This window comes from Schistocerca cancellata, chromosome 2, assembly GCF_023864275.1.
Source record: "Schistocerca cancellata isolate TAMUIC-IGC-003103 chromosome 2, iqSchCanc2.1, whole genome shotgun sequence".
Classification (NCBI taxonomy): Eukaryota; Metazoa; Arthropoda; class Insecta; order Orthoptera; family Acrididae; genus Schistocerca; species Schistocerca cancellata.
In genome coordinates, this window is record NC_064627.1 from 545,287,522 (window position 1) to 545,311,994 (window position 24,473).

The 24,473-nt window shown below is 40.0% G+C and overlaps 1 protein-coding gene across 1 annotated transcript in view; it reads left to right on the forward strand.

Annotated features, from left to right (window-relative positions):
- Positions 1 to 24,473, forward strand: part of LOC126162120 (unconventional myosin-XV) — a 504,442-nt gene that overhangs the window by 228,018 nt on the left and 251,951 nt on the right. Inside the window, exons 35-40 of the mRNA XM_049918408.1 lie at positions 3,878 to 4,126; positions 5,361 to 5,509; positions 10,136 to 10,246; positions 15,646 to 15,755; positions 16,229 to 16,326; positions 18,214 to 18,542. Coding sequence (XP_049774365.1) covers positions 3,878 to 4,126; positions 5,361 to 5,509; positions 10,136 to 10,246; positions 15,646 to 15,755; positions 16,229 to 16,326; positions 18,214 to 18,542 — 1,046 coding nt within the window. The remainder of the gene's footprint in view (positions 1 to 3,877; positions 4,127 to 5,360; positions 5,510 to 10,135; positions 10,247 to 15,645; positions 15,756 to 16,228; positions 16,327 to 18,213; positions 18,543 to 24,473) is intronic.

Sequence of the window (24,473 nt, forward strand, 5' to 3'; positions counted from 1 at the left end):
TATGCAAAACTTAAGTGGCTACTCCCTTGTGAAAAGTGCCATTCTTGTGTTGAAAATGTTGCAGACATTTGTGATATTTAATCTAGAAGCAGAATTTGCTATTAAAATTAAGACATCGTTCATTTGTGTTGTGCAAGAAGTGTTCGTGTTCAATAATTGTTGGAAGTTAGATCACAGCCCAATCCTGACGATTTTCTGCTAGTTTCCTCCATCTCCTGACTCCAATCTTTCTCAAATCATTTTCAACATCCTCCAGCCATCATTTCTGGGTCTCCCTTTGCTTCTTTTGCCACTTGGATTTCCTGTGTAAACCTTTTTGACAGCTCAATCCTCCAACTTTCACTCTACATGGCCCAGCCGTCTCAATCTGTTACACTTAATTTCAGTCACCAAGTCAGGATTTCTATACAGTTCTTCCAATTCCTTGTTTCTCCTTATCCTCCATTGCCCCGCCTTATATAGGGCTCCGAAAATGTTTCTTAATATTTTCCTCTCCCATCTTCTCAAGAGCTCTTCTTCTGCTACAGTCATTGTCCATGTTTCTGAGCCATACATTTCCACCAGTCTTATGACTGTTCGATAGACAGTCACCTTCGATTTTCTGCCCAGACTACATACTGAAGGATCTTGATCAGGGCCCAGTAAGCTCTATTTCCTGCAGCAATCCTAGATTTTATTTCTTCTCTTATTGTGCTATCCTCCATAACCAGCACTCCCACATATTGGAACCTCTCACATCTCTCGTAATTGCCTCCGTTCAACTTAATATATTTCTCTTTAACAACAGCTACACTGCTACTATATCAAATCTTACACTTTCTTGAGAGGGTGGCACTAGAACAGAACTGTGACAAACAATAATAAATAATCAATAATATTTATTAATACAGAGTGTACGTAAAGTCCGGGAACACTTTCAATTATTTATTGCACAAGAACTAAACATTGTAACAATGTCATACATATTGCATTTTGAAGAGAAACTCTGAAAGTGTTTTTTAGAAACATTCGATATGCGAACTATGGGTGACCCAGCAGACGTCAATACGGTAATCGAATTTTTACCATACCCGTCCCAACATGGCATCGTCAACTATGGCAGTTGCTTCCCATATTCTCTCCTTGAGCTCTCCTACATCACGTGGTAGAGGCGATACATACACCAGATCTTTAATGTGTCTCCACAGAAAAAGTTGCATGGAGTGAGATCTGGTGATCGGAGAGGCCATTTCATGAAGCAGTTGTCCCCTTCTGTAGCATGGCCGATCCATCAATGCGGCAGCTCTGTATTCAGGTACCCATGAACTTCACGATGAAAATGGGGTGGAGCCCCATCCTGCTGAAAGATGAATGGAGAGTCTGATTGCATTTGAGGCATCAGCCATTGCTGCAACATGTCCAAGTAGGAATATCCAGGGACAGTGCTCTCGGTGAATAAGAATGGCCCGTACAGTTTTCGACGTGACTAGGCACAAAAAACATTTATCTTTGGGGAATCATGCTTAAATTCAATGCATTTGTATGGATGCCTTGTACCTCAGATTTGACAATTATGACGGTTCACTTTCCCATTAGTGTGAAAAGTGGTTTCATTGCTAAAAGTTAAGCGATCAAGAATGCCATCCCCATCCTCATTCAGTTGTTGCAACTGTGAACAAAACTCAAAATGCTTGTCTTTTGTTGTTGTCATTGACCTTCTGCACTAGCTCCAATTTGAATGGTTTCATAGACAGCTTCAGTCGCAGGACTTTTCACACTGTCATTGAAGCCATTTTGAGTTCATGGGATGCACGACATACCAATTTCTTTGGACTCCTTATGAATGTCTCTCGTATGCGCTCCATATTCATTTCGCTCACACTTGGATGTCCGCTTCTCTTTGCCGGGCACAAGCAACTCGTCGTAACAAATTTGTTGTGCCAGTGGTAAAGGGCCTTCCTTGTTGGTGACTTCTTACCATACTTGGCTCTAAACATCCATTGAACAGCTATAGCACACTTGCTTTTGTCGAACTCTAACAGACAGAAAGCTTGCTTCGCACCTGAACTCACCATGTTTATAACTAGTGTTGACTATCGGCAAATTACCAAACTACGCTGTGGCGGTATACATGAAAATAGCTTTCAGGGTTTCTCTTCAAAATAACATGTGTGATATCTGTACAATTTTTTGTTCTTGTGCAATAAATAATTGAAAGTATTCCTGGACTTTATGTACACCCTGTAGTTATGATACAATATTGTTCTTAACTTTGGTGCATAGCACTAGATGTTGTACAACTAATACAATGAACTCTAAGTAACTTTGATGTCTCTTGGCATTCTGTTATATTATCACTGTGACTGAAAGTACTATGCAGACATTTGCAATTAACTGTCACCATTGATCTGTAAATAGTGACTGCTAAGTCAAAACTATAGTCTTCTGAATGGACTTCTGGGAACTTTGATCCGTAGCATAATTGCATGAGATGCTGGCACTATCAAAACCATGGAAACTGCAGGAACTGTCAGATTTTCCGCAGCAAGTCAACTTTTGTGCCTGTTGGCAGAAGGACGTCCATCCTTCCCAGTGCTAGACAGGAACAAAATAGTCCACTGTTGACAGCACTCTCTGTGACAGGTGACAACATGTATCAGCAGACAAATACAACACACTGAAGGACATGGCACAGAAGCAGATTGTAGTCCTGATTGGCAAGTGCCATCTGGAGACGGCTGCCTGGAACTGAGAAAGTCCCAGGCAAGTGGTGTGGTGGCGTGGCCTCCCTTTGTGTTTCTGTGTACCTCTTGCCATGTACACAACATAGACAACTAAAACAACTGGAAGGACAAACAGCATTGGTCGTATTTTTTTGTTTTATTATCCCCAAAATCGATTTTCGGTCACTTAGTGACCATCCTCAGTGATGTAATATACAATTAAAATTGGTAGGCACTGGTATCAACAAGCTTAGAGCGATCACATAAACCAGTTTAAAATTGATTTTGCGGATAATAAAACAAAAAAATATGACCAATGCTGTTTCTCCTTCCAATTGTATCCATCATGTGGTCGTGGTGCACAGAACACTCCATGGAGTCGCCAATCAACTAAAACAACGCTGTTTTGCTTCATTTGCTTATTATTCACATGATAAGTTGGAATTTTGACAGAAGTAGCATGCACTCTGCTTCATTTGCTTATTATTCACATGATAAGTTGGAATTTTGACAGAAGTAGCATGCACTCATGTTTTGCTGGTTTGTGCCACTTATTTAGTGAGCAAGAACTATAACCAAAAGGAACTTAAAGGATAACATAAACGAATAAAGATTGTTTCATAATTCATATCCCATGAAAACAATGCATTTTCGTAAAAATGTTATTATTCTCTTGTATCACAAGAAATATAAATCTACTCTTCATAACTCAGAATTACACGTAGGATTTTTTTTCCAAGGACTGTTAATCAGATAGCAGATAGTGTAAATGAAGTATAATTACAGCATTGGACATATTCACAAATCAGATTTGATGTAAACATAAGATGTAGTTACATTTTCCATCAAAAGAGAGGAAAGTATTTAAAAAATCTAAATGTTCAGGAATTGAATGAAAGAACCAGGTTTCCTGATTAAGGGAGGCACCATAAATCCATAGAAGAGGGAAATCAATGATGAAAGAACATTTGAAAATCTTTTAAGTTTTGATTTTAAGTTGCTAAAAGATGGCTGTGTGTTTATTCCTTACTTCTGTTCCTTGGCTTCTATAAAAATAATGATTTTGTATTGTATGCTATTTGTCTTTTGCTTATCAATAGTTTCATCACATTCCTTTATCTAACATTCTGTTATGGTTAAGATATGAAAATATATCATATTCTTGGTGTTTTTAGGCACCATCACCTGGAATGGCACCACCTCCTCCCCCTCCACCTATGCCACCACCTCCTGACCATTCTGACCCTTCAGAAGCTAGACCATTCTTAGATCCATATGGACGAGCAAAGACTGTTCGCATTGGGAAATGGCGATGGCCTCCTCCTAAAAATGAGACAGAAGATCCCAATGACAGTTTTTTGCAGTTCAAGCTGCGGCAGCATCAACGCAAGAATACACCACAGTCACAGCAGCAATACGGCCAGGTATGTTAGAATTTTATTTGTTAATAATGTACACGAAGTTTGTAAATCAGTTGTACAATGCTATGAAGAGTGTTTCTTTATTTACTTAGTAAAGATTTAGAGGAAAATTGTAATCATTCCTGAAAAACATATTTCAAAAGAGAAACATATAAGATACTTCTGATATAATCTTGTTATCTTGTAAATACGTCTCACCATTACCATGATGAACCACAGTGAAACAAACTGACAGAGATGTATAGCAAGCATTTTTCAAATAAAATAATAAGATAAATCATATGCATAAAATAAGGAAAATCCTGTAAGAACTAATAGAACTTTTGTTTTTAGATCTTAATTTCATTTTCTTTTGTATACAACGCAGAAAATAAAAAAATCATTTGATTTTAGTGTAAACTCCAATTCTTCACCCTACTACTGTTACCTGGAGTTGACAGTGTCATTATAAACCATAAGATAGTGACTGATTTCTTTTCATTTCATATTCTGTGTTATGAGCCAGTAGTACTGATGGGAGCTCTTTATCTCTTTTTATTGTAAAAATTAAGAGGGTAATGATATATAAATTGACTCCATACTCAGATAATATAAAATTGCATATATAAAAATGATTAGAAATATTATATTTTGTAGTGTGGTATACAGATCGTTTCAGAAATACTGATTGAATGGGTTACATATCATTCTCCATTGTTAGGCCAGTTGTAGAATACAGAACAATGATGCAGTATCATAATAACAATGCTGCCAAACAAAACCATAAAATAATTATCGCAGATCACATATAAATTATATGCCATACAAATAAAAATATGAAATGCATTGTTAGGTTTTACAGACCATCAAACTATTGAAGACACTCTCATTTTGATTTATTTTGAGTGAAATAGCACAGAATCAACTTCAGCAGTCAGTGTGAACAATAACAGATTAACGTGATCAGTTCTGTTTCTTTTTTGCCCCTCTCATTGCAATACTGTGAAAACATCAGATTTTCTATAAGCTTCTTTAAATTTATGACGAGATGTGAAAACAGAGTTATAATTATTATGGTAGTAATATAATGCACTCTGGGGCTGGAAGTCATGAGTGACTAAAGGGCATGAAAAACAAAACAGGAAAGTAATAGAACAATGAAAAGAAAAAAGATTAAAAGAAAGAATAGAGAAACAACAATGTACATCTAAAGGATGAATGGCATATTTATAAAATATTGCTTCACTTTGAATTTCAGGAATATGGCGATATGACTGAGGGCATTGAATGGGAAGAATTTGAAATACCAGAGAGAGGGGGAAGAGTGACATCTCCTTCTCCAAGGAAGGACAGTCATTCCAGCAAACCACCAGAAATCTCTTCAACTAAAGAGAAATCTTCTGCAAAGTAAGTTTTCAAATCATGTTCTTTCTGTTTTTAAGTTCTCAACAACATTATCTCTGCAAAATTCACAAAAAGTACAAGGAAAGACAATCATTGATAGTATAAACAAAGGATTCAGCAGTGAATAAGCTTATAAACAAGTTATGGATAACTCAGCTTCCAAACTTACAGTTGCATCTTGGAGCATACGTATAACTACACTCCTTCCCAATGCTGCAGAGCAACTGAATGTTTCAGCATACCATTGTTTACATGCCATTCAGGATTTCCATTGCCATATTAAACGCCTGGAATCCTTACCCAATCCGTTACCCCCAGAAACCATCCTTGTAACCATTGATGCCACTTCCTTATACACAAATATCCCGCACATCCAGGGCCTCGCTGCGATGGAGCACTTCCTTTCATGCCGATCACCTACCACCGTACCTAAAACCTCTTTCCTCATTACCTTAGCCAGCTTCATCCTGACCCACAACTTCTTCACTTTTGAAGACCAGACATACCAACAATTAAAGGGAACAGCCATGGGTCCCAGGATGGCTCCTTCGTACGCCAACCTATTCATGGGTCGCTTAGAGGAAGCCTTCTTGGTTACCCAGGCCTGCCAACCAAAAGTTTGGTACAGATTTATTGATGACATCTTCATGATCTGGACTCACAGTGAAGAAGACCTCCAGAATTTCCTCTCCGACCTCAACTCCTTTGGTTCCATCAGATTCACCTGGTCCTACTCCAAATCCCATGCCACTTTCCTTGATGTTGACCTCCACCTGTCCAATGGCCAGCTTCACACGTCCGTCCACATCAAACCCACCAACAAGCAACAGTACCTCCATTATGACAGCTGCCACCCATTCCACATCAAACGATCCGTTCCCTACAGCCTAGGTCTTCATGGCAAATGAATCTGCTCCAGTCCGGAATCCCTGAACCATTACACCAACAACCTGACAACAGCTTTTGCATCCCGCAACTACCCTCCCGACCTGGTACAAAAGCAAATAACCAGAGCCACTTCCTCATCCTCTCAAACCCAGAACCTCCCACAGAAGAACCACAAAAGTGCCCCACTTGTGACAGGATACTTTCCATGACTGGATCAGACTTCGAATGTGGCTCTCCAGCAGGGATACGACTTCCTCAAATCCTGCCCTGAAATGAGATCCATCCTTCATTAAATCCTCCCCACTCCACCAAGAGTGTCTTTCCGCCGTCCACCTAACCTTCGTAACCTCTTAGTTCATCCCTATGAAATCCCCAGACCACCTTCCCTACCCTCTGGCTCCTACCCTTGTAACCGCCCCCGGTGTAAAACCTGTCCCATGCACCCTCCCACTACCACCTACTCCAGTCCTGTAACCCAGAAGGTGTACACGATCAAAGGCAGAGCCACGTGTGAAAGCACCCACGTGATCTACCAACTGACCTGCCTACACTGTGATGCATTCTATGTGGGAATGACCAGCAACAAACTGTCCATTCGCATGAATGGACACAGGCAGACAGTGTTTGTTGGTAATGAGGATCACCCTGTGGCTAAACATGCCTTGGTGCACGGCCAGCACATCTTGGCACAGTGTTACACTGTCCGGGTTATCTGGATACTTCTCGCTAACACCATCCTATCCGAACTCCGGAGATGGGAACTTGCTCTTCAATATATCCTCCTTCCCGTTATCCACCAGGCCTCAATCTCCGCTAATTTCAAGTTGCCGCCACTCATACCTCACCTGTCATTCAACAACATCTTTGCCTCTGCACTTCCGCCTCGACTGACATCTCTGCCCAAACTCTTTGCCTCTGTATATGTCTGCTTGTGCCTGTATATGTGTGGATGGATATGTGTGTGTGTGCGAGTGTATACCCGTCCTTTTTTCCCCCTAAGGTAAGTCTTTCCGCTCCCAGGATTGGAATGACTCCTTACCCTCTCCCTTAAATCCCAAATCCTTTCGTCTTTCCCTCTCCTTCCCTCTTTCCTGACGAGGCAACCGTTGGTTGCGAAAGCTAGAATTTTGTGTGTATGTTTGTGTTTGTTTGTGTGTGTATCGACGTGCCAGCGCTTTCGTTTGGTAAGTCAAACCATCTTTGTTTTATATATATATATATATATATATATATATATATATATATGGTTATAATAGAAGGAAACATTCCACGAAGGAAAAATATACTTAAAAACAAAGATGGTTTGACTTACCAAACGAAAGCGCTGGCACGTCGATACACACACAAACAAACACAAACATACACACAAAATTCTAGCTTTCGCAACCAACGGTTGCCTCGTCAGGAAAGAGGGAAGGAGAGGGAAAGACGAAAGGATTTTCATTTGGTAAGTCACATCTTTGTTTTTAAGTATATATATATATATATATATATATATATATATATATATATATATATATATATATATATATATATATATATATATAGAAGGAAACAATCCATGAAGGAAAAATATACCTAAAAACAAAGATGATGTGACTTACCAAATGAAAGTGCTGGCAGGTCGACAGACACACAAACGAACACAAACATACACACAAAATTCAAGCTTTCGCAACAAACTGTTGCCTCATCAGGAAAGAGGGAAGGAGAGGGAAAGACGAAAGGATGTGGGTTTTAAGGGAGAGGGTAAGGAGTCATTCCAGTCCCGGGAGCGGAAAGACTTACCTTATGGGGAAAAAAAGGACGGGTATACACTCGCACACACACACACACACATATCCATCCACACATATACAGACACAAGCAGACATATTTAAAGACCTAAATATGTCTGCTTGTGTCTGTATATGTGTGGATGGATATCTGTGTGTGTGTGCGAGTGTATACCCGTCCTTTTTTTCCCCATAAGGTAAGTCTTTCCGCTCCCGGGACTGGAATGACTCCTTACCCTCTCCCTTAAAACCCACATCCTTTCGTCTTTCCCTCTCCTTCCCTCTTTCCTGATGAGGCAACAGTTTGTTGCGAAAGCTTGAATTTTGTGTGTATGTTTGTGTGTCTGTCGACCTGCCAGCACTTTCATTTGGTAAGTCACATCATCTTTGTTTTTAGGTATATATATATATATAGGGAAACATTCCACGTGGAAAAATTATATCTAAAAAGAAAGATGATGAGACTTACCAAACAAAAGCACTGGCAGGTCGATAGACACACAAACAAACACACAAAATTCTAGCTTTCGCAACCAACGGTTGCCTCGTCAGGAAAGAGGGAAGGAGAGGGAAAGACGAAAGGATTTGGGTTTTAAGGGACAGGGTAAGGAGTCGTTCCAATCCCGGGAGCGGAAAGACTTACCTTAGGGGGAAAAAAAGGACAGGTATACACTCGCGCACACACACACACATATCCATCCGCATATACACAGACACAAGCAGACATTTGTGGTTAGAGCTGGGCTATGTTGATCCTGTGGTGAACTTGTGTAGGTAGATAACGATGTGCATAAAGGTTAGGTGGTTGTGTTGCTGCCAAAACACGTTAAAGAGTGGAGAAATTCGGGAAAATTCCGAAAAAACTATGTAAGGATGTATTAAAAGGAGTGGTTTGGTGGTGGCAGATTATGGAAATGAGGCTAACAATTGTCTGATGAAGAAATAATGATGTTAAAACCTGTGGGAAGCGGCTAAAAATGATCGGTGATGTGAGAAAAATGGAAATGGAAATAAAGCAAAAGTTATTAAAACTAGCCGAAAAGGTTGTTTAATAGTTGAAAGGAACTGTTTGTGAACTAGAAACGGTGGATTTTGTAGCAGCGGTAGAGTTGAAAGCGGAAAAAAAATTTTTTTGTTTATGGTTTGGAAGTGGGTTACGTATTATTACGTATTATTGAGTATATATCGGCGGAATAAAATTGTATAGTGGATTACGGTAAAAAGGAGAAGGTGAATACAAAGTGAAACTACTGGCAAAAACAGAAGGAGGAAATAAGACGACAGAAAAGACTTCGAAATGTAACAGTGACAATAACAAACGTAGTTGTTGGGTTCAAATTAATGATATGAATATAATAGAGGGAAACATTCCACGTGGAAAAAATATATCTAAAAAGAAAGATGATGAGACTTACCAAACAAAAGTGCTGGCAGGTCGATAGACACACAAACAAACACAAACAAACACACAAAATTCTAGCTTTCGCAACCAACGGTTGCCTCGTCAGGAAAGAGGGAAGGAGAGGGAAAGATGAAAGGATTTGGGTTTTAAGGGAGAGGGTAAGGAGTCATTCCAATCCCGGGAGCAGCAAGACTTACCTTAGGGGGGAAAAAAGGACAGGTATACACTCGCGCACACACACACACATATCCATCCGCATATACACAGACACAAGCAGACATTTGTCACACAATCCAGGTTTATTATATTTACAGAAATTATTTCTCTCATTGAACTTGGTTATTTACTTCAGTCACACCTTCACAATGGTACAGGCTATCATAAGCAATTATTTCTCTCATTGAACTTGGTTATTTACTTCAGTCACACCTTCACAATGGTTCAAGCTATCATAAAATAACCAGGTTTAGCTCTTTAACAATTGGTGTGTGCCTTGAAGACATGGTCCCTCCCTATACTACTGTTTGTCTTGTGACTAATCAACCTTTACTCATGTGTTTGCAGGGCATTTGAAGTGGGTGCTTCACGTCCAGCTCCAGGAAGTATAGGAAAGCTCCGCATCAGCAGTGAAATGCGATCAAAATTGGAAATGGTGACAGCAAATCATAGTATCAGGTAAATATGCTTGCTTAACTTATCAAATGACTGTTTCTGTTTTATGTCAGAGGGAAAGGTTTCTGCTGAAGAGTATAAGAGTCACTGCTTCATGTTGTAGGTAACAGTTTAACTTATAACAGCATGACAGATGCTTTCAATACAAAGCCTGTGGTCTAGAGGTAGCATCTTTGACTACTAATCAAAGTGTCATGGGTCCCAAAATTGAACCAATCCACTGATAAATTTCGAATAAAAGTCATCAGCAATGGCAGCCAAAGGCTTCCAGCATAAGAAGTTAACCTGGAAAGGCCAGTGGCCTTGTCAAAGAGGGTGGAGGAGCGAACAGAGGTTCAGGGCACTCTCTTGCTCTTGGTGTGTGATACTGCCACTAAAAGGTGGAAGAATCAGAGTTGATCAACAGCATGAGGATGCAGAAGACAATGGAGACTACTGCATTAAAGACACATAATGTATATCAACGGGCCATGTGGCCTGTAATTGAGAAAGTGACATAATGATCTCTTCATTGGCAAAAGATTCTGGATTAGCCCCCCATTTGGATCTCTAGGAAGGTACTGCCAAGGGGGAGGTGACCATAAGAAGAAGATGGAATAACCAAAGAAGGGGAACATTCTACGTGTCTGAGTGTGGAATGTCAGATGCTGAATTTAGTAGGAAAGCTTGGAAAATTTGAAAACGGAAATCTCAAAGATTCAGTCTAGATATAGTGGGAACCAGTGAAGTGAAATGGAAAGATTATAAGGATTTCTAGTCAGACTATTATAGGTAATATCAACAGCAGCAGAAATGGTAAAGCAGGCATGGGATTCATTTTGAATAGGAAAGTAGGACAGAGTGTGAGCTACTGTGAACCATTGAATGATAGGGTTGTAATGATCAGATTTTACAGCAAACCAATTCTGACAACAATAGTTCACTTAGATGCGCCAACATCGCAAGCAGAAGATGAAGAGAAAGAAAAAGTTTGTGAGGATCCTGAACATAAATACAGTATGCAAAGGGAGATGAAAATCTAATAACTGTGGGGGATTGGAACCTGGTTGTAGGGGAAGGAATAGAAGAAAGGTTCATGGGATAATATGGACTTGGCAGTAGGAATGAGAGAAGAGAAAGACTGCAGTAAATTTCACTATATAATAATGAAAACTCTTCAGTAATGACAAGAGGAGGAAGACTCAGAGACATGGGAACATTCCAGCTGGATTACATCTTGGTCAAACAAAGATTCCAAAATTAGACACTGGATTATAAAGCATATGCAGGAGTGGATATAGATTCAAATTACAACTTAGTAATGATGAAGAGTAGACTGAAGTTCAAAAGAATCATTTGGATGGATCAGTGTGGAAGGAAGTGGGATACTGAAGTACTGACGAATGATGAGACACATTTTAAGTTCAATGAGGATGTGGATACTGCAATGGGGAATACCAGAGCAGGCAGCTCAATTGAACAGGAGTGGACACCACAAATGTTGGACAGACAAACATAGGTACAAGGAAGGTAGCTGGCAGAAACATTGGGTAACACAAGAAATACTTCAATACAAGAGGAGGAAAGTTGCTACTCACCATATAGCGGAGATGCTGAGTTAGATAGGCACAATAAATAGATTCACATAATCATAGCTTTCGGCCATTAAGACCTTTGTCAACAGGAGACACACAGACACACACACACACACACACACACACACACACACACTCAAGCAAGTGCAACTTGCACACACGTCTGCAGTCTCAGAGAGCTAAAACTACACTCTGAGACTGCAGACGTGTGTGCAAGTTGCGCTTGCGTGAGTGTGTGTGTGTGTGTGTGTGTGTGTGTGTGTGTGTGCGTGTGTGTATGTGTGTCTACTGCTGACAAAGGCCTTAATGGCCAAAAGCTATGATTGTGTGAATCTTTTTATTGTGCCTATCATGACTCAGCATCTCTGCTATATGGTGAGTAGCAACTTTTGTTCTCTTGTATTGTTACATTCCATCCTGGATTTTCCATTGTTTGATGAGAAATACTTCAATTGATCTGTGAAAGACATTATTTAACAAGAAATACTTCAATTGATCTATGAAAGAAGATAGTACAGAAATACTCATAGAAATACAGGAATACAGCAATATAAATCACATAGGAATGAAATAAGTAGGAAGTACAATGAGGAAAGAGTACATTGAAGGCTTCTATGTGGGGGAGGACTTGACTGACAACATGCTAGAAGAAAAAATTGGAGCTGATGCGGAAGACATAGGGGATCCAGTATTAGTTGGAATCACAAGAGCTCAGGAAGACTTGAGATGAAATAAGGCAGAAGGAATAGATAACATTCCATCAAAATTCTTCAAATCATTGGGGGAAGCAGCAACCAAACGACTATTCAGCTAGGTCTGTGGAATATATACCAATAAGTGCAAGAACTATCGCACAATCAGCTTAACTGCTCATGCATCCAAGCTATTGACAGAAATAATATGTAGTAGAATTGAAAATAAAATTGAGGGTCTGTTAGATGACAGTCAGTTTGTCTTTAGGAAAGGTAAAGGCACCAGAGAGGCATTTGATAATGGAAGTAACACTGAAGAAAAATCAAGGCGCGCTCACAGGATTTGTCAACCTAGAAAAAGCATTCGGCAATGTAAAATGGTGCAAGATGTTTGAAATTCTGAGAAAAATAGGCGTCAGCTGCAGGGATAGGTTGATAATATACAGTATGTATAAGAACCAAGAAGAAACAAGAAGATTGGAAGACCAACAAAATGCTTAGATTAAAAAGGGTGTAAGACAGGAATGCAGCCTTTCACCTCTACTGTTCAGTCTGCACATTGAAGAAGCAATGACAGAAATAAAATAAATGTTCAAAGGTGGGACATTGCTATCCTCAGTGAAAGTGAAGAATTCCAGTGTGTTAGTGGAATGAACAATATAGAATATGTACAGAGAGTAAGCTAGAAAAAGACAAAGCAGCAGAAACGAGATTAGCAAGAAATTTAATTGGTGACCACAAAATAGATGAAGTAAGGGAATTCTGCTACCATGGAAGCAAAGTAACCCATGACGGACAGAGCAAGAAGGACATAAAAAGCAGACTAACATTGTGTCGGCTACTGTAGGAGTCAGTTCGGACACAAACATGGAAGGAGGGGCATTGCGATGGCCAGTTGCAGGAATCCAAATCATCTGTACAAAACACTCGAAGATTAATATAACTCTTTATTTCTAAAAAGACAATAAACTTAACTTCTCTTTAACCTTGTGCCTCTTACATACAAGGACTCTACTTTCTATTACTACTCACAGAAGCAGGCTAAGTAACATCTTCCAATTACTTCATCCTGATGCTCTTAAAGCCTACGGCCAAACTGGGCTGACCAGCGATGGGCGATTGGTTAAATCAGCATTGATAGGGGTGCTGAACTCTTGTCTTCTTGGAGATGTGGCGCTGCAGTGCTCTTTCCATTGGCACGCAGGTTGGCATCTTCTTGATGCCATTTTGCAACGCTATGCTACTTAGTGTGCAGTCAATGCTTTAGGACTGCACAAGTAGTGCAGACAAAGGGGGCATTCCTTGCCAAGAGAAATCTACTGGTTTCAAACATAGGTCTTGATTTGAGGAAGAAATTTCTGAGAATGTTCGTTAGGTGCGTAGCATTGTGTGGTAGTGAATCATGGACATTGAGAAAACCGGAACGGAAGAGAATCTGAGCATTTGAGATGTGTTGCTGCAGAAGAATGTCAAAAATTAGGTGGACTGATAAGAAACAAATGGAAAACACTGGCAAGAAGAAGGGGCATGGTTACAGGACATGTGTTATGACACCACCCATCAGTCATTTCTCTATAAAACTCTACACTTGTGTACAATCAGTGTTTAAAAATTTACAGAAGCAAGTCATTTAAGAAACGATACTGTGTAACATATAGTTATGACCAGACAATTTGCAAGGGACATAAATGAGGCATTATTTTGCAGGAAGCTAAACATTTGCTTAAAATGGTATATGTTAGTGTATGCAGCACTTACATAGTTGTGTTTCTCAAAATAGAAGTTGCTATGATATGGTACATTCTTCCATTATTCATCATTAAACTGCAAGTGCAGAGTTTCCATGAAGTAACTAAAGTGCAGTGGTAGTGTTTGGGATAGCTTGTATTGGATTATAGCAGTGCAATACACTGAAAATGATGAGTTATCTACATGTAGCCATTGTGAAGTGTTCATACAGTTTTATTTACTTCATTTTATTTTTTACATTCTACAGTGCTTCAATCAGTACAGTGTAACTCCACAAGTTATTGTTTACTCTACAGTGGATATGTTGTGTGATCATGATGGACAGTTGATGAAGATAAACATCATACTCCCATGTATCACAGAGGAAATGCCACAGAAATGTGAGAGGTTGATCAATGATGCTGGGATCAAATATTTTAAAAATAGTGTATGACAAAATGTCAGGTTTAAAATCAGTGTATTGTATGGAAAATGTGTGCCCTCAGTTGATAGCAGATTGTTAAACTAAATAAAAATTACAACAATAAAGCATGTAGAAAACAAGATATCATCCAAAGGATTAAAATGTCGTATAAGTGGAAAGTACTTAGAACAAATAAATATCTCACTCTTGTTGTCCACTAAAATCCTAGTTTAAAATAGGAGAAGAAAATTTGCCACTTGTGAGACCATCATGTAAAACATGTGAAAGGAAAGATCACACAATATCATCGATTTAGAGTTTCATCTTATTGTGTACTTTTGCCTATATTATGTAACGATTGTCTTAGCTGAAATGAAGGCACCATAGATATAACTACAAGCTGTGTTGCAATAGAAAAAGCCTGCGACATTCTCAGTTTTCTGTGTAATATTACATTAGTGTGCACCAAATACTTTTTAAGTAACTCTCCCTTTTAAAATGACAATATTACAAAAAGGATGGATCACTAACCACCTTATAGAGGAGATGCTGAGTTGCAGACAAGTACAACAAAAAGTCTGTTAAATGTGGGATTTGCCATAAAGGCCTCCTTCTAACATAGAAAAAACAAACACATTCACACAAGCACAACTTACACACACACACACACACACACACACACACACACACACACGCACGACCACTGTCTCTTGCCACCAATGCCAGACCTATTATGATATTTATAGTCCTTTGATGATGAGATCATTAAGCAGGTGATATGTAGCATTATAAGTAGCACAGATTATTTTCATTTCATAGAATATGTTTCCTCAACTGACTCATTAATTCCTTTAACTTTCTAAAATTTATTGTTCGTATATATGAGATTTTGAAACACACTAGAATGCTGTATTTATTATGAAAAATAAGACTGAAAATGAGTTTTAGTACACATATTGTATGCCCATTTCAATATCTATGCAGGGCAAGTAACAAACCGGAGAAGCCAGCTGTTCTTCCTGCTAAGCGAGAAGATGCTCGTCCAGTGAGGAAGTTAGAAGATAATCGCCGACACATGCTAGAGCAGCAACTGAGTGAGTTGTGCTAACTATTACAGTATATTGGAAATTTAAGTTATGTATTTTTTAGCAGGTAATGTTGGATACCATGGGTCTGACAGAATGAGCGGCTTATACAATAAAATACTTTAGCTTTTTATCTCTGTTTAGAGGACAGTGGAGGGCTTATCATCCGTGGTTAACATACTTGTGGCAACAGGCTCATAATTGGTTTTTAGCACCAGTTTCTTATATGTGTTGTTCTCCTTTGTGTGTGATTCATAGAGTATTAAATTCCTGTAACTTGTTCAGAAGAAAATAACTGGTGCATCTTTCATTTCCTGTTTCATTTTAAATCTTATTCATATATCTTACAGTCTGCTTTCAAAACTAGATATTTATTCATTTGTTAGAAATACACCTTTGCTTATTAATAAACTGTACATTTCAACTTTGAATAGAATTTTAAAAATGTGTTCTGTTTCATTGCCACTCTGATTTTCTTCTAGCCGGTCGGTGGGACTCTGTTGACTCCATTGCAGACATTCGAGGTGTTAGCAAAGAAGAACGATCAGATGTACAACAAACAAATATTGTCCGGAGTCAGGTACCACCTCTTTTCATATTCAGACATAGTTTTACACTGATAGAAAATTCAAGAGTGAATATAATGTGTATATAAGGATAGACCACTACTTTTAAGTCAATTCCACCAACTATCCCCAATCTCTCTGTACGGAGTATTGACTGTCTTCTTTTTTATACCATAAGCACATCTTTAGCAGAATGGCTTAAGCAGTTGGTACAGTCTCTGAAGAGGCTCTTTAGATCCAAAACTTGTTATCATAGACAATTGTATAATTCTCTCCTAACATTCTTGAATTGAAAAATTGAGACAGGAATGCTATGTAAATGTTTGCATAGAGTACTTTTTGCCCCAAGTTCAATTACGTGAGGGTCATTCAATAATTAAAGAGACAAATTGGCCTCGAGAAAAAAGTGTTTATTTTTACAAAGCAATACTTTTTCTACTTCTCAACATAATTCCCTTGAACATTTATGCACTTGTTCCAACAGGCTACAAGCTTTTATCTTGATGTTTCCCACAAACTTGTTTATGTCCTCATTGTCCTGAAACCTTTTCCCACATAATGCCTCCTTCAGTGCACCAAACAAATGGAAATCACTAGGTGCTAAATCATGACTGTAAGGGGGTTGAGGCAGTACTTCCCAGCCCTTTTTGTCAATGTTTTTTCGGGTTAGTTGAGCTATATAAGGATGTACGTTGTCTTGCTGGAGAAGCACACTTCTCCTCTGAGATCCACAATATCTCCCTCTCATGACTGGCTTCACCTTGTTTAAAAGCAAATCTGAGTAATATTGGCTGTTTGTTGTTTGCTGCTCTTCGAGATAATCATGAAAAACTGGATCTTCAGTATCCCAAACCCCTGTCAACATGTCTTTTCCTGCTGATGCTTGGGTTTTGAATTTTTTCTTGACAGGTGAGTTATTGTGCTTCCACTCCATGCTTTGTCTTTTTTGATTCTGACCCATAATAATGAACCCAAGTTTCCATCACAAGTTAAAATTAAGTGCTCACCTTCTCTTTTATAATGTTTCATTAGCTCTGAGCACACTCTCAGCCTTGTTTCCTTGTGTAGCTGCATCACCTCCTTTGGAACTCATCTTTCACATGTTTTACAGTGCTTCAGATTGTTACAGATAATGTTTATGAACTGTGCCAGTAGTAACTTGAACTTTATCAACTATCATTTCCACAGTCACACGATGGTCGACACGAATAATGTCATCAATTCAACTTTCCAAGTGAGGGAGTTGAAACTGCAACTGGTCGAACCGCTCTACCCACTTGTAAAAATTTGTGTGATTCATACAACCACCTTCACCATCAACTTTGGACATTCTACAGTGTATATTCACTGGTTTCTCACCTTCAGCAAGTAAAAAACAAATAATAGAATGTTGTTAACAAATGTGGACATTTCAAGTGGACTCGCCATCTTGAAATGTGTTTTTGAGGTTACAAACAAAACAATGTTGATATATCAGCTGAGCAGGGATCATCCCAGTGATGCCAATTTAAAGTCATAAAAGTACCAAACTTGCCCTACTAACAGTTTTTCCCCAGACCAATTTGTCTCTTTAATTATTGAATGACCCTCATATTTCCATTGAGTTTGTCTCATCAGTTTACATTGAATAATTACATTGTCTGCTTAAGTGCAAATAATCTTTTGACAAAATATTTGCTTCCAATATTTTTTTGTTCCTCTGTATTATAAAATTAATCAATCAATTGTAAACATAGAATACAACACTTACTTCTGTTTCATGAGGAACTGAAGTTGGAATTTCATGTGAAACCATAAAAACATTAATTACCATTTTTTAAAAGCCAAACTTGTAAATTTTATTTTACATTTATCAGTTCATTATTCCTAGGGAATCTATGAATCTGCTGCATCTTCTGCAGGTAGAACGGATGGAAAAAACAACTCCAAACCGCATAGAGGAAAAACTACCTACCACGAATGGATGGGATAGGCCAAGTGCAAATGCAATGGCTGATAAGGCAGCTTGGGAGAAAGGTATAGGCATGAGTGGCTGGGAGACAGCAACCTGGGAAAGAGAACGTGAGCCATGGGAGAGGCATACAGGTGTCACACCAAATTCTGGTTGGGACACAAAGCCAGCACCATCTGCTGCTAGCAGCTGGAGGCCTGCTCCTCCACCACCTCCTGTCACCCCACACTTCATCGATACATCTCCTACATCACGGGCCAGCAGTTTCTATTCCCAGAGGTAAGTTACATTTAATTTTTAAACTAATGCAGAAATTTTTATGGTAATATACACTGAAGCGCCAAAGAAACTGGTATAGGCGTGTGTATTCAAATACAGAGATATGTAAACAGGCAGAATACGGCACTGCAGTTGGCAATGCTTGTATAAGACAACAAGTGTCTAGGGCAGTTGTTTGATCGGTTACTGTTATAGTTGGCGCACAAGCAATAGGAACAACATCTCCAAGGTAGTGATGAAGTGGGGATTTTCCCATACGCATTTCACAAGTGTACCTCAAACATTGCTAACAGAAGTGCAACCCTTCTGCAAATTGTTGCAGATTTCAGTGCTTGGCCGTCAAGAAGTGTCAGCATGCAAACCATTCAACAAAGCATCATCAATATGGGCATTCAGAGCCAAATGCCCACTTGTGTACCCTTGATTAGTGCATGACACAAAGCTTTATGCCTTGCTTTGGCCTGTCAAAACCGACATTGGACTGTTTATGACTGGAAACATGTTGCTTGGTCGGACGAGTCTCATTTCAAATTGTATTGAGCGGATGGACGTATACAGGTATGGAGACAACCTCATGAATTCATGGACACTGCATGTGGAGGCTCTGCAATGGTGTGGGGCATGTGCAGTTGGAGTGATATGGGACCTCTGAAACGTCTAGATACGACTCTGACAGATGACACATATGTAAGCATCCTGTCAGATCACCTGCGTCCACCCATGTCCATTGTGCATTCCGATGGACTTGGGCAATTCCAGCATGACAATGCGATATCCCACACGTCTAGAATTGCTACAGAGTGGCTCGAGGAACGCTCATCTGAGTTTAAATGCACCTGCTGGCCACCAAATTCCCAGACAGGAACATGTTGATGGGTGTTGTTTGGTAAGATGCCTAAAAACTACTCAGGGCATCCTCTCTAGGTAACACCGTGACTATTTTCTTTAGTCTTGATTTGAACATCCTGGTCAGCAGTTAAACATTTGTGTTTGATGATGGATGGAATGACTATGTGGTCAGGTGCTGAATTTCATTTTGTGCCGCACTGTCAAAGGAAATTCATCGAGGGTACCCTGAAGGTTCTGGTCCAGCACAAAACAGATTGGCTCCTGCTTGTCGCAGTCGATGCACAGGGATAAGGGATCCGCATTTGCGTGCTGTGAGGTGGGGCTGTAGTCAGTATCGTAGGAATAATTACTCAGAAACATGGCCCACCACTGTAGATAATATGCGTTTCTGTCTGGGAGCTTGGGCTGGGGACCAAATAGTGAGATAAGTTGCTTATTGTATGTAATAAGATGCTGTACAAGAAAACATGAAACTTTTTTACTCTGTATATGATCCTGAGCCCTCTTTCTCAATCCGAGAATAATTTCTGTGTGCTGCCAACAAGATCTTAGAGTTGACTGCAATAAGCTGCTCCAAGCCATCAGGATTTTTCTGAGAGTGCATAGTGCAATTTCCGTATTGACACATGTCAGTGGCCAGAGTCAAAGGCTTACCAGGGATGAACATGGCCAAACACAGATTGGAATAGAGGTGCTGCTTCAAGTTTTGGAATACTGACCGAATGCCTCCATCCACACAAACTTCACTCCTTTCTTACAATGGTTATTTATTGGATGACAAAAGTGAGCAGCCCATGGAATGAATTTTGCATAGTTACTTAAAAAATGACCGTATGTCTCTAATACTCTTAGGAACTGACAAATTTTCTACTGCCACAATATGTTCTGGCATATACCAAGCATAATTAGCATGTACCCCAAGTATTGCACTGTTGGAGGGGGGGGGGGGCAGGAGGGGTAGGCCAACTACATTTTTGAAGCATGCAACAAGGGCCATTCTTTAAAATTCACTGATAAACTGCGCACAGATTTTGCAAATGCTGTCTCACTCATGGTGTCAGTAACCCAAATGCCTTCTAAATCATTGTTGGAACACAGAAAGTCTTTGATAAGTTGCTCGAGAAAATGCTTGGAATATTCGTGGGGCTGAAGCTACACCAAATGGCAAATGGGTAAGTTGCCAAATCGCAAAAGGAATATTTAATACTAAAATTTGTCGAAACTCAGCATCCAGTGGCAACTGCAAGTGTGTATCTCTGAGGCCAGTTTTGTAAAAATGACTGCCGGCCAACTTAGCTAGCAACTGCTTGGGGTGCAGTATGCAGGGTGTGTTGAGTTCCTTCAGATCGCCACCAAGTCCAACGTTGCCATTAGGTTTCTGGATCACGACTAGGGGGTGGCACACTGGCTTGATGAAACCAGTGACACCATTCCAAGATTCTGCCGCCTGTCAAGTTCTGCTTTCACTTTATCTCCCTTAGTAAATTGCATGGGGTGGATGTGACAGAACTTAAGAACAACCCAAGGTTTCAATGTTATACAGGCCTCAAAATTGGTGGCTTTACCCAGATCATTACAAAAAATTTAGTGTACGACTGCAGCAATGCATTCAAGTTCTGAAATGGGACTGCCTGATAGACAAGGTTTACTGTATCAAACAGTTCAAATCAAGAAATACTGTAAGCATCAAGTGCAAAAGTGTTTTCTGCCAACTGCAAATTTACAACCAAATACCGAGCGAGGTGGCGCAGTGGTTAGCACACTGGACTCGCATTCGGGAGGACGACGGTTCAATCCCGTCTCCGGCCATCCTGATTTAGGTTTTCCGTGATTTCCCTAAATCGTTTCAGGCAAATGCCGGGATGGTTCCTTTGAAAGGGCACGGCCGATTTCCTTCCCAATCCTTCCCTAACCCGAGCTTGCGCTCCGTCTCTAATGACCTCGTTGTCGACGGGACGTTAAACACTAACCACCACCACCTACAACCAAAAGCATGAGCTGGTGTTCCACATTTTTGTATCTGGTCATTGCAACTAGTAGTTATTGCCAAAAGGGACTCCATTGTCCACTATAAGAGACAGTGTAAGTTGGGCCACCTACAAGGTGATAAATATCTAAATTGACAGACTTGCTGAACTTGCTGTATCTCATTGAAACTTTTTTACAACCGTCAACTGTCTACAAGTGTGTCATGACATGGTGTGGCTGAAGGCTTGCTGAGGTTCTCATGGGCTTGATTGCAAACATGAGAAAGTTTTTCCGCAGTGCTGGGTACTGTCATTTCTTGCACACAGCTGCTGAATGTCCTGGCATAAGGCAGCCTCAACAAGTTGCAACAAAATATAGTTGTTGTCTCATCTCACATAATGACCAACAATCTGGGTAAGACTGTCATAATGATAGGGGTGACTCTGACACTGCGGAAGGATGGTGCTCTGCATCTTTTGTGAATTCAGTAGGTGACTCTGGTAGCAGAGACTGACAGTAGTCTCTGGCATTGCCCACCTTTGTTGCAGCACCAGGATGCGCAGAACCCATTCTCTTTATACTCTTGACCAATCACCTTCATTACATGGTTGCTAAAATCTCAATGGCCATTGATGGGGACCTGAGCCACTGGTGTAACTCGACCAGTTTCCCACCTCCCAATCATCTGAAAACACATTTTGTGTTGCAGCAATCAATTCTTCGACTCTGCAATATGTGTTACCTCATCTGACATTGGATCCAAATATGCTGACACTTTAGTCTGTACTGTTCTGTTGAGCACCAGCTGCACCATCACATCGTGAATTAGGCAGTCTGCATACCAAATGCTGTGTTGGGTACCCTCAAAATTACATATACATACAAACCACTGTAATTCAGCTATCCATTCCACATACAGCTATTTCAGACACTTTGATATTGATTGAACTGTTAGTGGGCAGCTATACGTGCGTTTGCTGACCATGGTAGTGTGTTAGTAATTTACACAATTCTGAAAATTCTACTTTTTCAGAGTTCATAAGGGGCTCAAAATGGTTCGAATGGCTCTATGCACCATGAGACTTAACATCTGAGGTCATTAGTCCCCTAGACTTAGAACTACTTAAACCTAACTAACCTAGGGACATCACACACATCCATGCCAGAGGTAAGATTCGAACCTGCGACCGCAGCAGTAGCTCGGTTCTGGACTGAAGCACCTAGAACTGCTCGGCCACAGCGGCCGGCTCAGAAGGGGCCGTAATTTCTGTACCACCTCGTACAAACTAATGACTCAACAGCAATGAAGCACTCTGATCTACAGCTAGCGATGCACCTTATCTGGCTGTACAGCTTGAAACTGCATAGGTAATTTTCCCACCTATCTGTGGTCTCATAAAAACCTACAAATGGGCCCGGCACGGGAGGCTGCATAGCTGGTGCTTGTGCCGCCAATCGTGTGATCAGCAATTGGATGAGCTCCTGTGTTTGCCCCTGTCGCTGTTACTGCTGCTGCTGTTGCAACTGTTGTTGCTGCTATTGCAATTATTGTTGTTGTTATTGCTGCTGTATCAGTAGCTCCTCCTCTGGGACCAAGATGGTAATAATATACAACACTATCACTAAAAACAAATGTATATTGGAGAGCAAGTCCTAATCAATAACTGTTATATCGTGCATAAGGAGATGGTAGCATCCAATAAAAACATTTGGAATGAGAGTGCATACCATGATGTGTGGTGCCTGTGAAAACACCCTGGTGGGCAGAGAGGCCAGAGGCTTGTCATGGGACAAACATGGAAACTGTAAGAGTGTGGCAGCACAAAGAATTTACAACACTGATTAAAGTGTATATAGGTCAAGTAAACAAGATCTGCCCTCATGCTAGCATGCAACTTTCCTAGGAGTCTGTGTGGTCAAAACAGGAAAGCTGTGATCCCAGAGGCACTCACCAATGTAGGTGGCACTCATGCCATGTACAGTGAAGTCACCAATCACTCCATCTCTCAAATGCAAACAACTCCTCATCTGACATACAAGAGTGTCTGATGGGATACCAAAATAATCAAAATGTGACTCTCTATGCGGAGGGAGATAGAGAATACTTTGCGGTGATTTTTTGCTATCTGTTTCTTTTCCACATCTCATGTGCCAGCTTTCCCTCTCCTGACAACTGGAAACCCTGGAGCATCCATTATGTGGAGGCATTGTTTCTCTCTCTGACTATCTCTTCGCGAATGGATATACATAGAACATTGCTTTTGTGAACTTCTCATGTAATTTGTGGTGTTTATTCCTTATCTTATCCATGACAAGCATTAAAATAATAGTGTAGCCATCACCATGCATACATTAACACAAAAATGAACATGGTATGGTCAATGCAAAGTCAAAGTGCTCTAGAGTAGCAGACAGTAGAATTATGTATTAGCTAGTGTGCCATATGATACATTCCCTTTTGCTATTGCACATCTTCACACCACATGTCTCATTAACTTCACACCATTGTAATGCACATTTAAAGATAGTACATTGGCCAGAGCACAGAGCACATTTGAAAAAAGAAGAAACAAATTGTACAGATCTGAAAGGAGTTGGACAGAAGGAAACCACTTTAAGGCCTAATTGGTGTTCCCCATTGTTTGAAGACTGGAAGCATAATAAAAGCTCATAAAAATTACAAGTGGTGTCTTTATATGATAAAGGAACTTTCAGTTAATGCAAAGTTTTTTGTGTAATTATCATGCAAGCTGACTGCTTGTAACATCAGACATTGATGAGTTCATATCACTAAATTAGAAGCGGATGTATACTGTCAAAATAGTTGCATGCATCCCCTTGTGGCTGCTGCTGATGTACCATTTTTCTAAAGTGTAGCTTACCAGTGTCGTAATGAATATAGCCTGTATTTCAAGACAACATTATACTGTATGTGTATCACATAACCAGCACTGATAAGAAATAATTTTCAGTGATAGTTTACATTCATTTTTGTAATCTTCAACGGATTGGGGGGAAGGGGGGGGGAGTGTTATGCATCAGTGTCATTAACCACTCTCTACTCTGCTTGCAAATGGTGTATGGGAGGAGCAACTGCCTGAACACCTCTGTAGG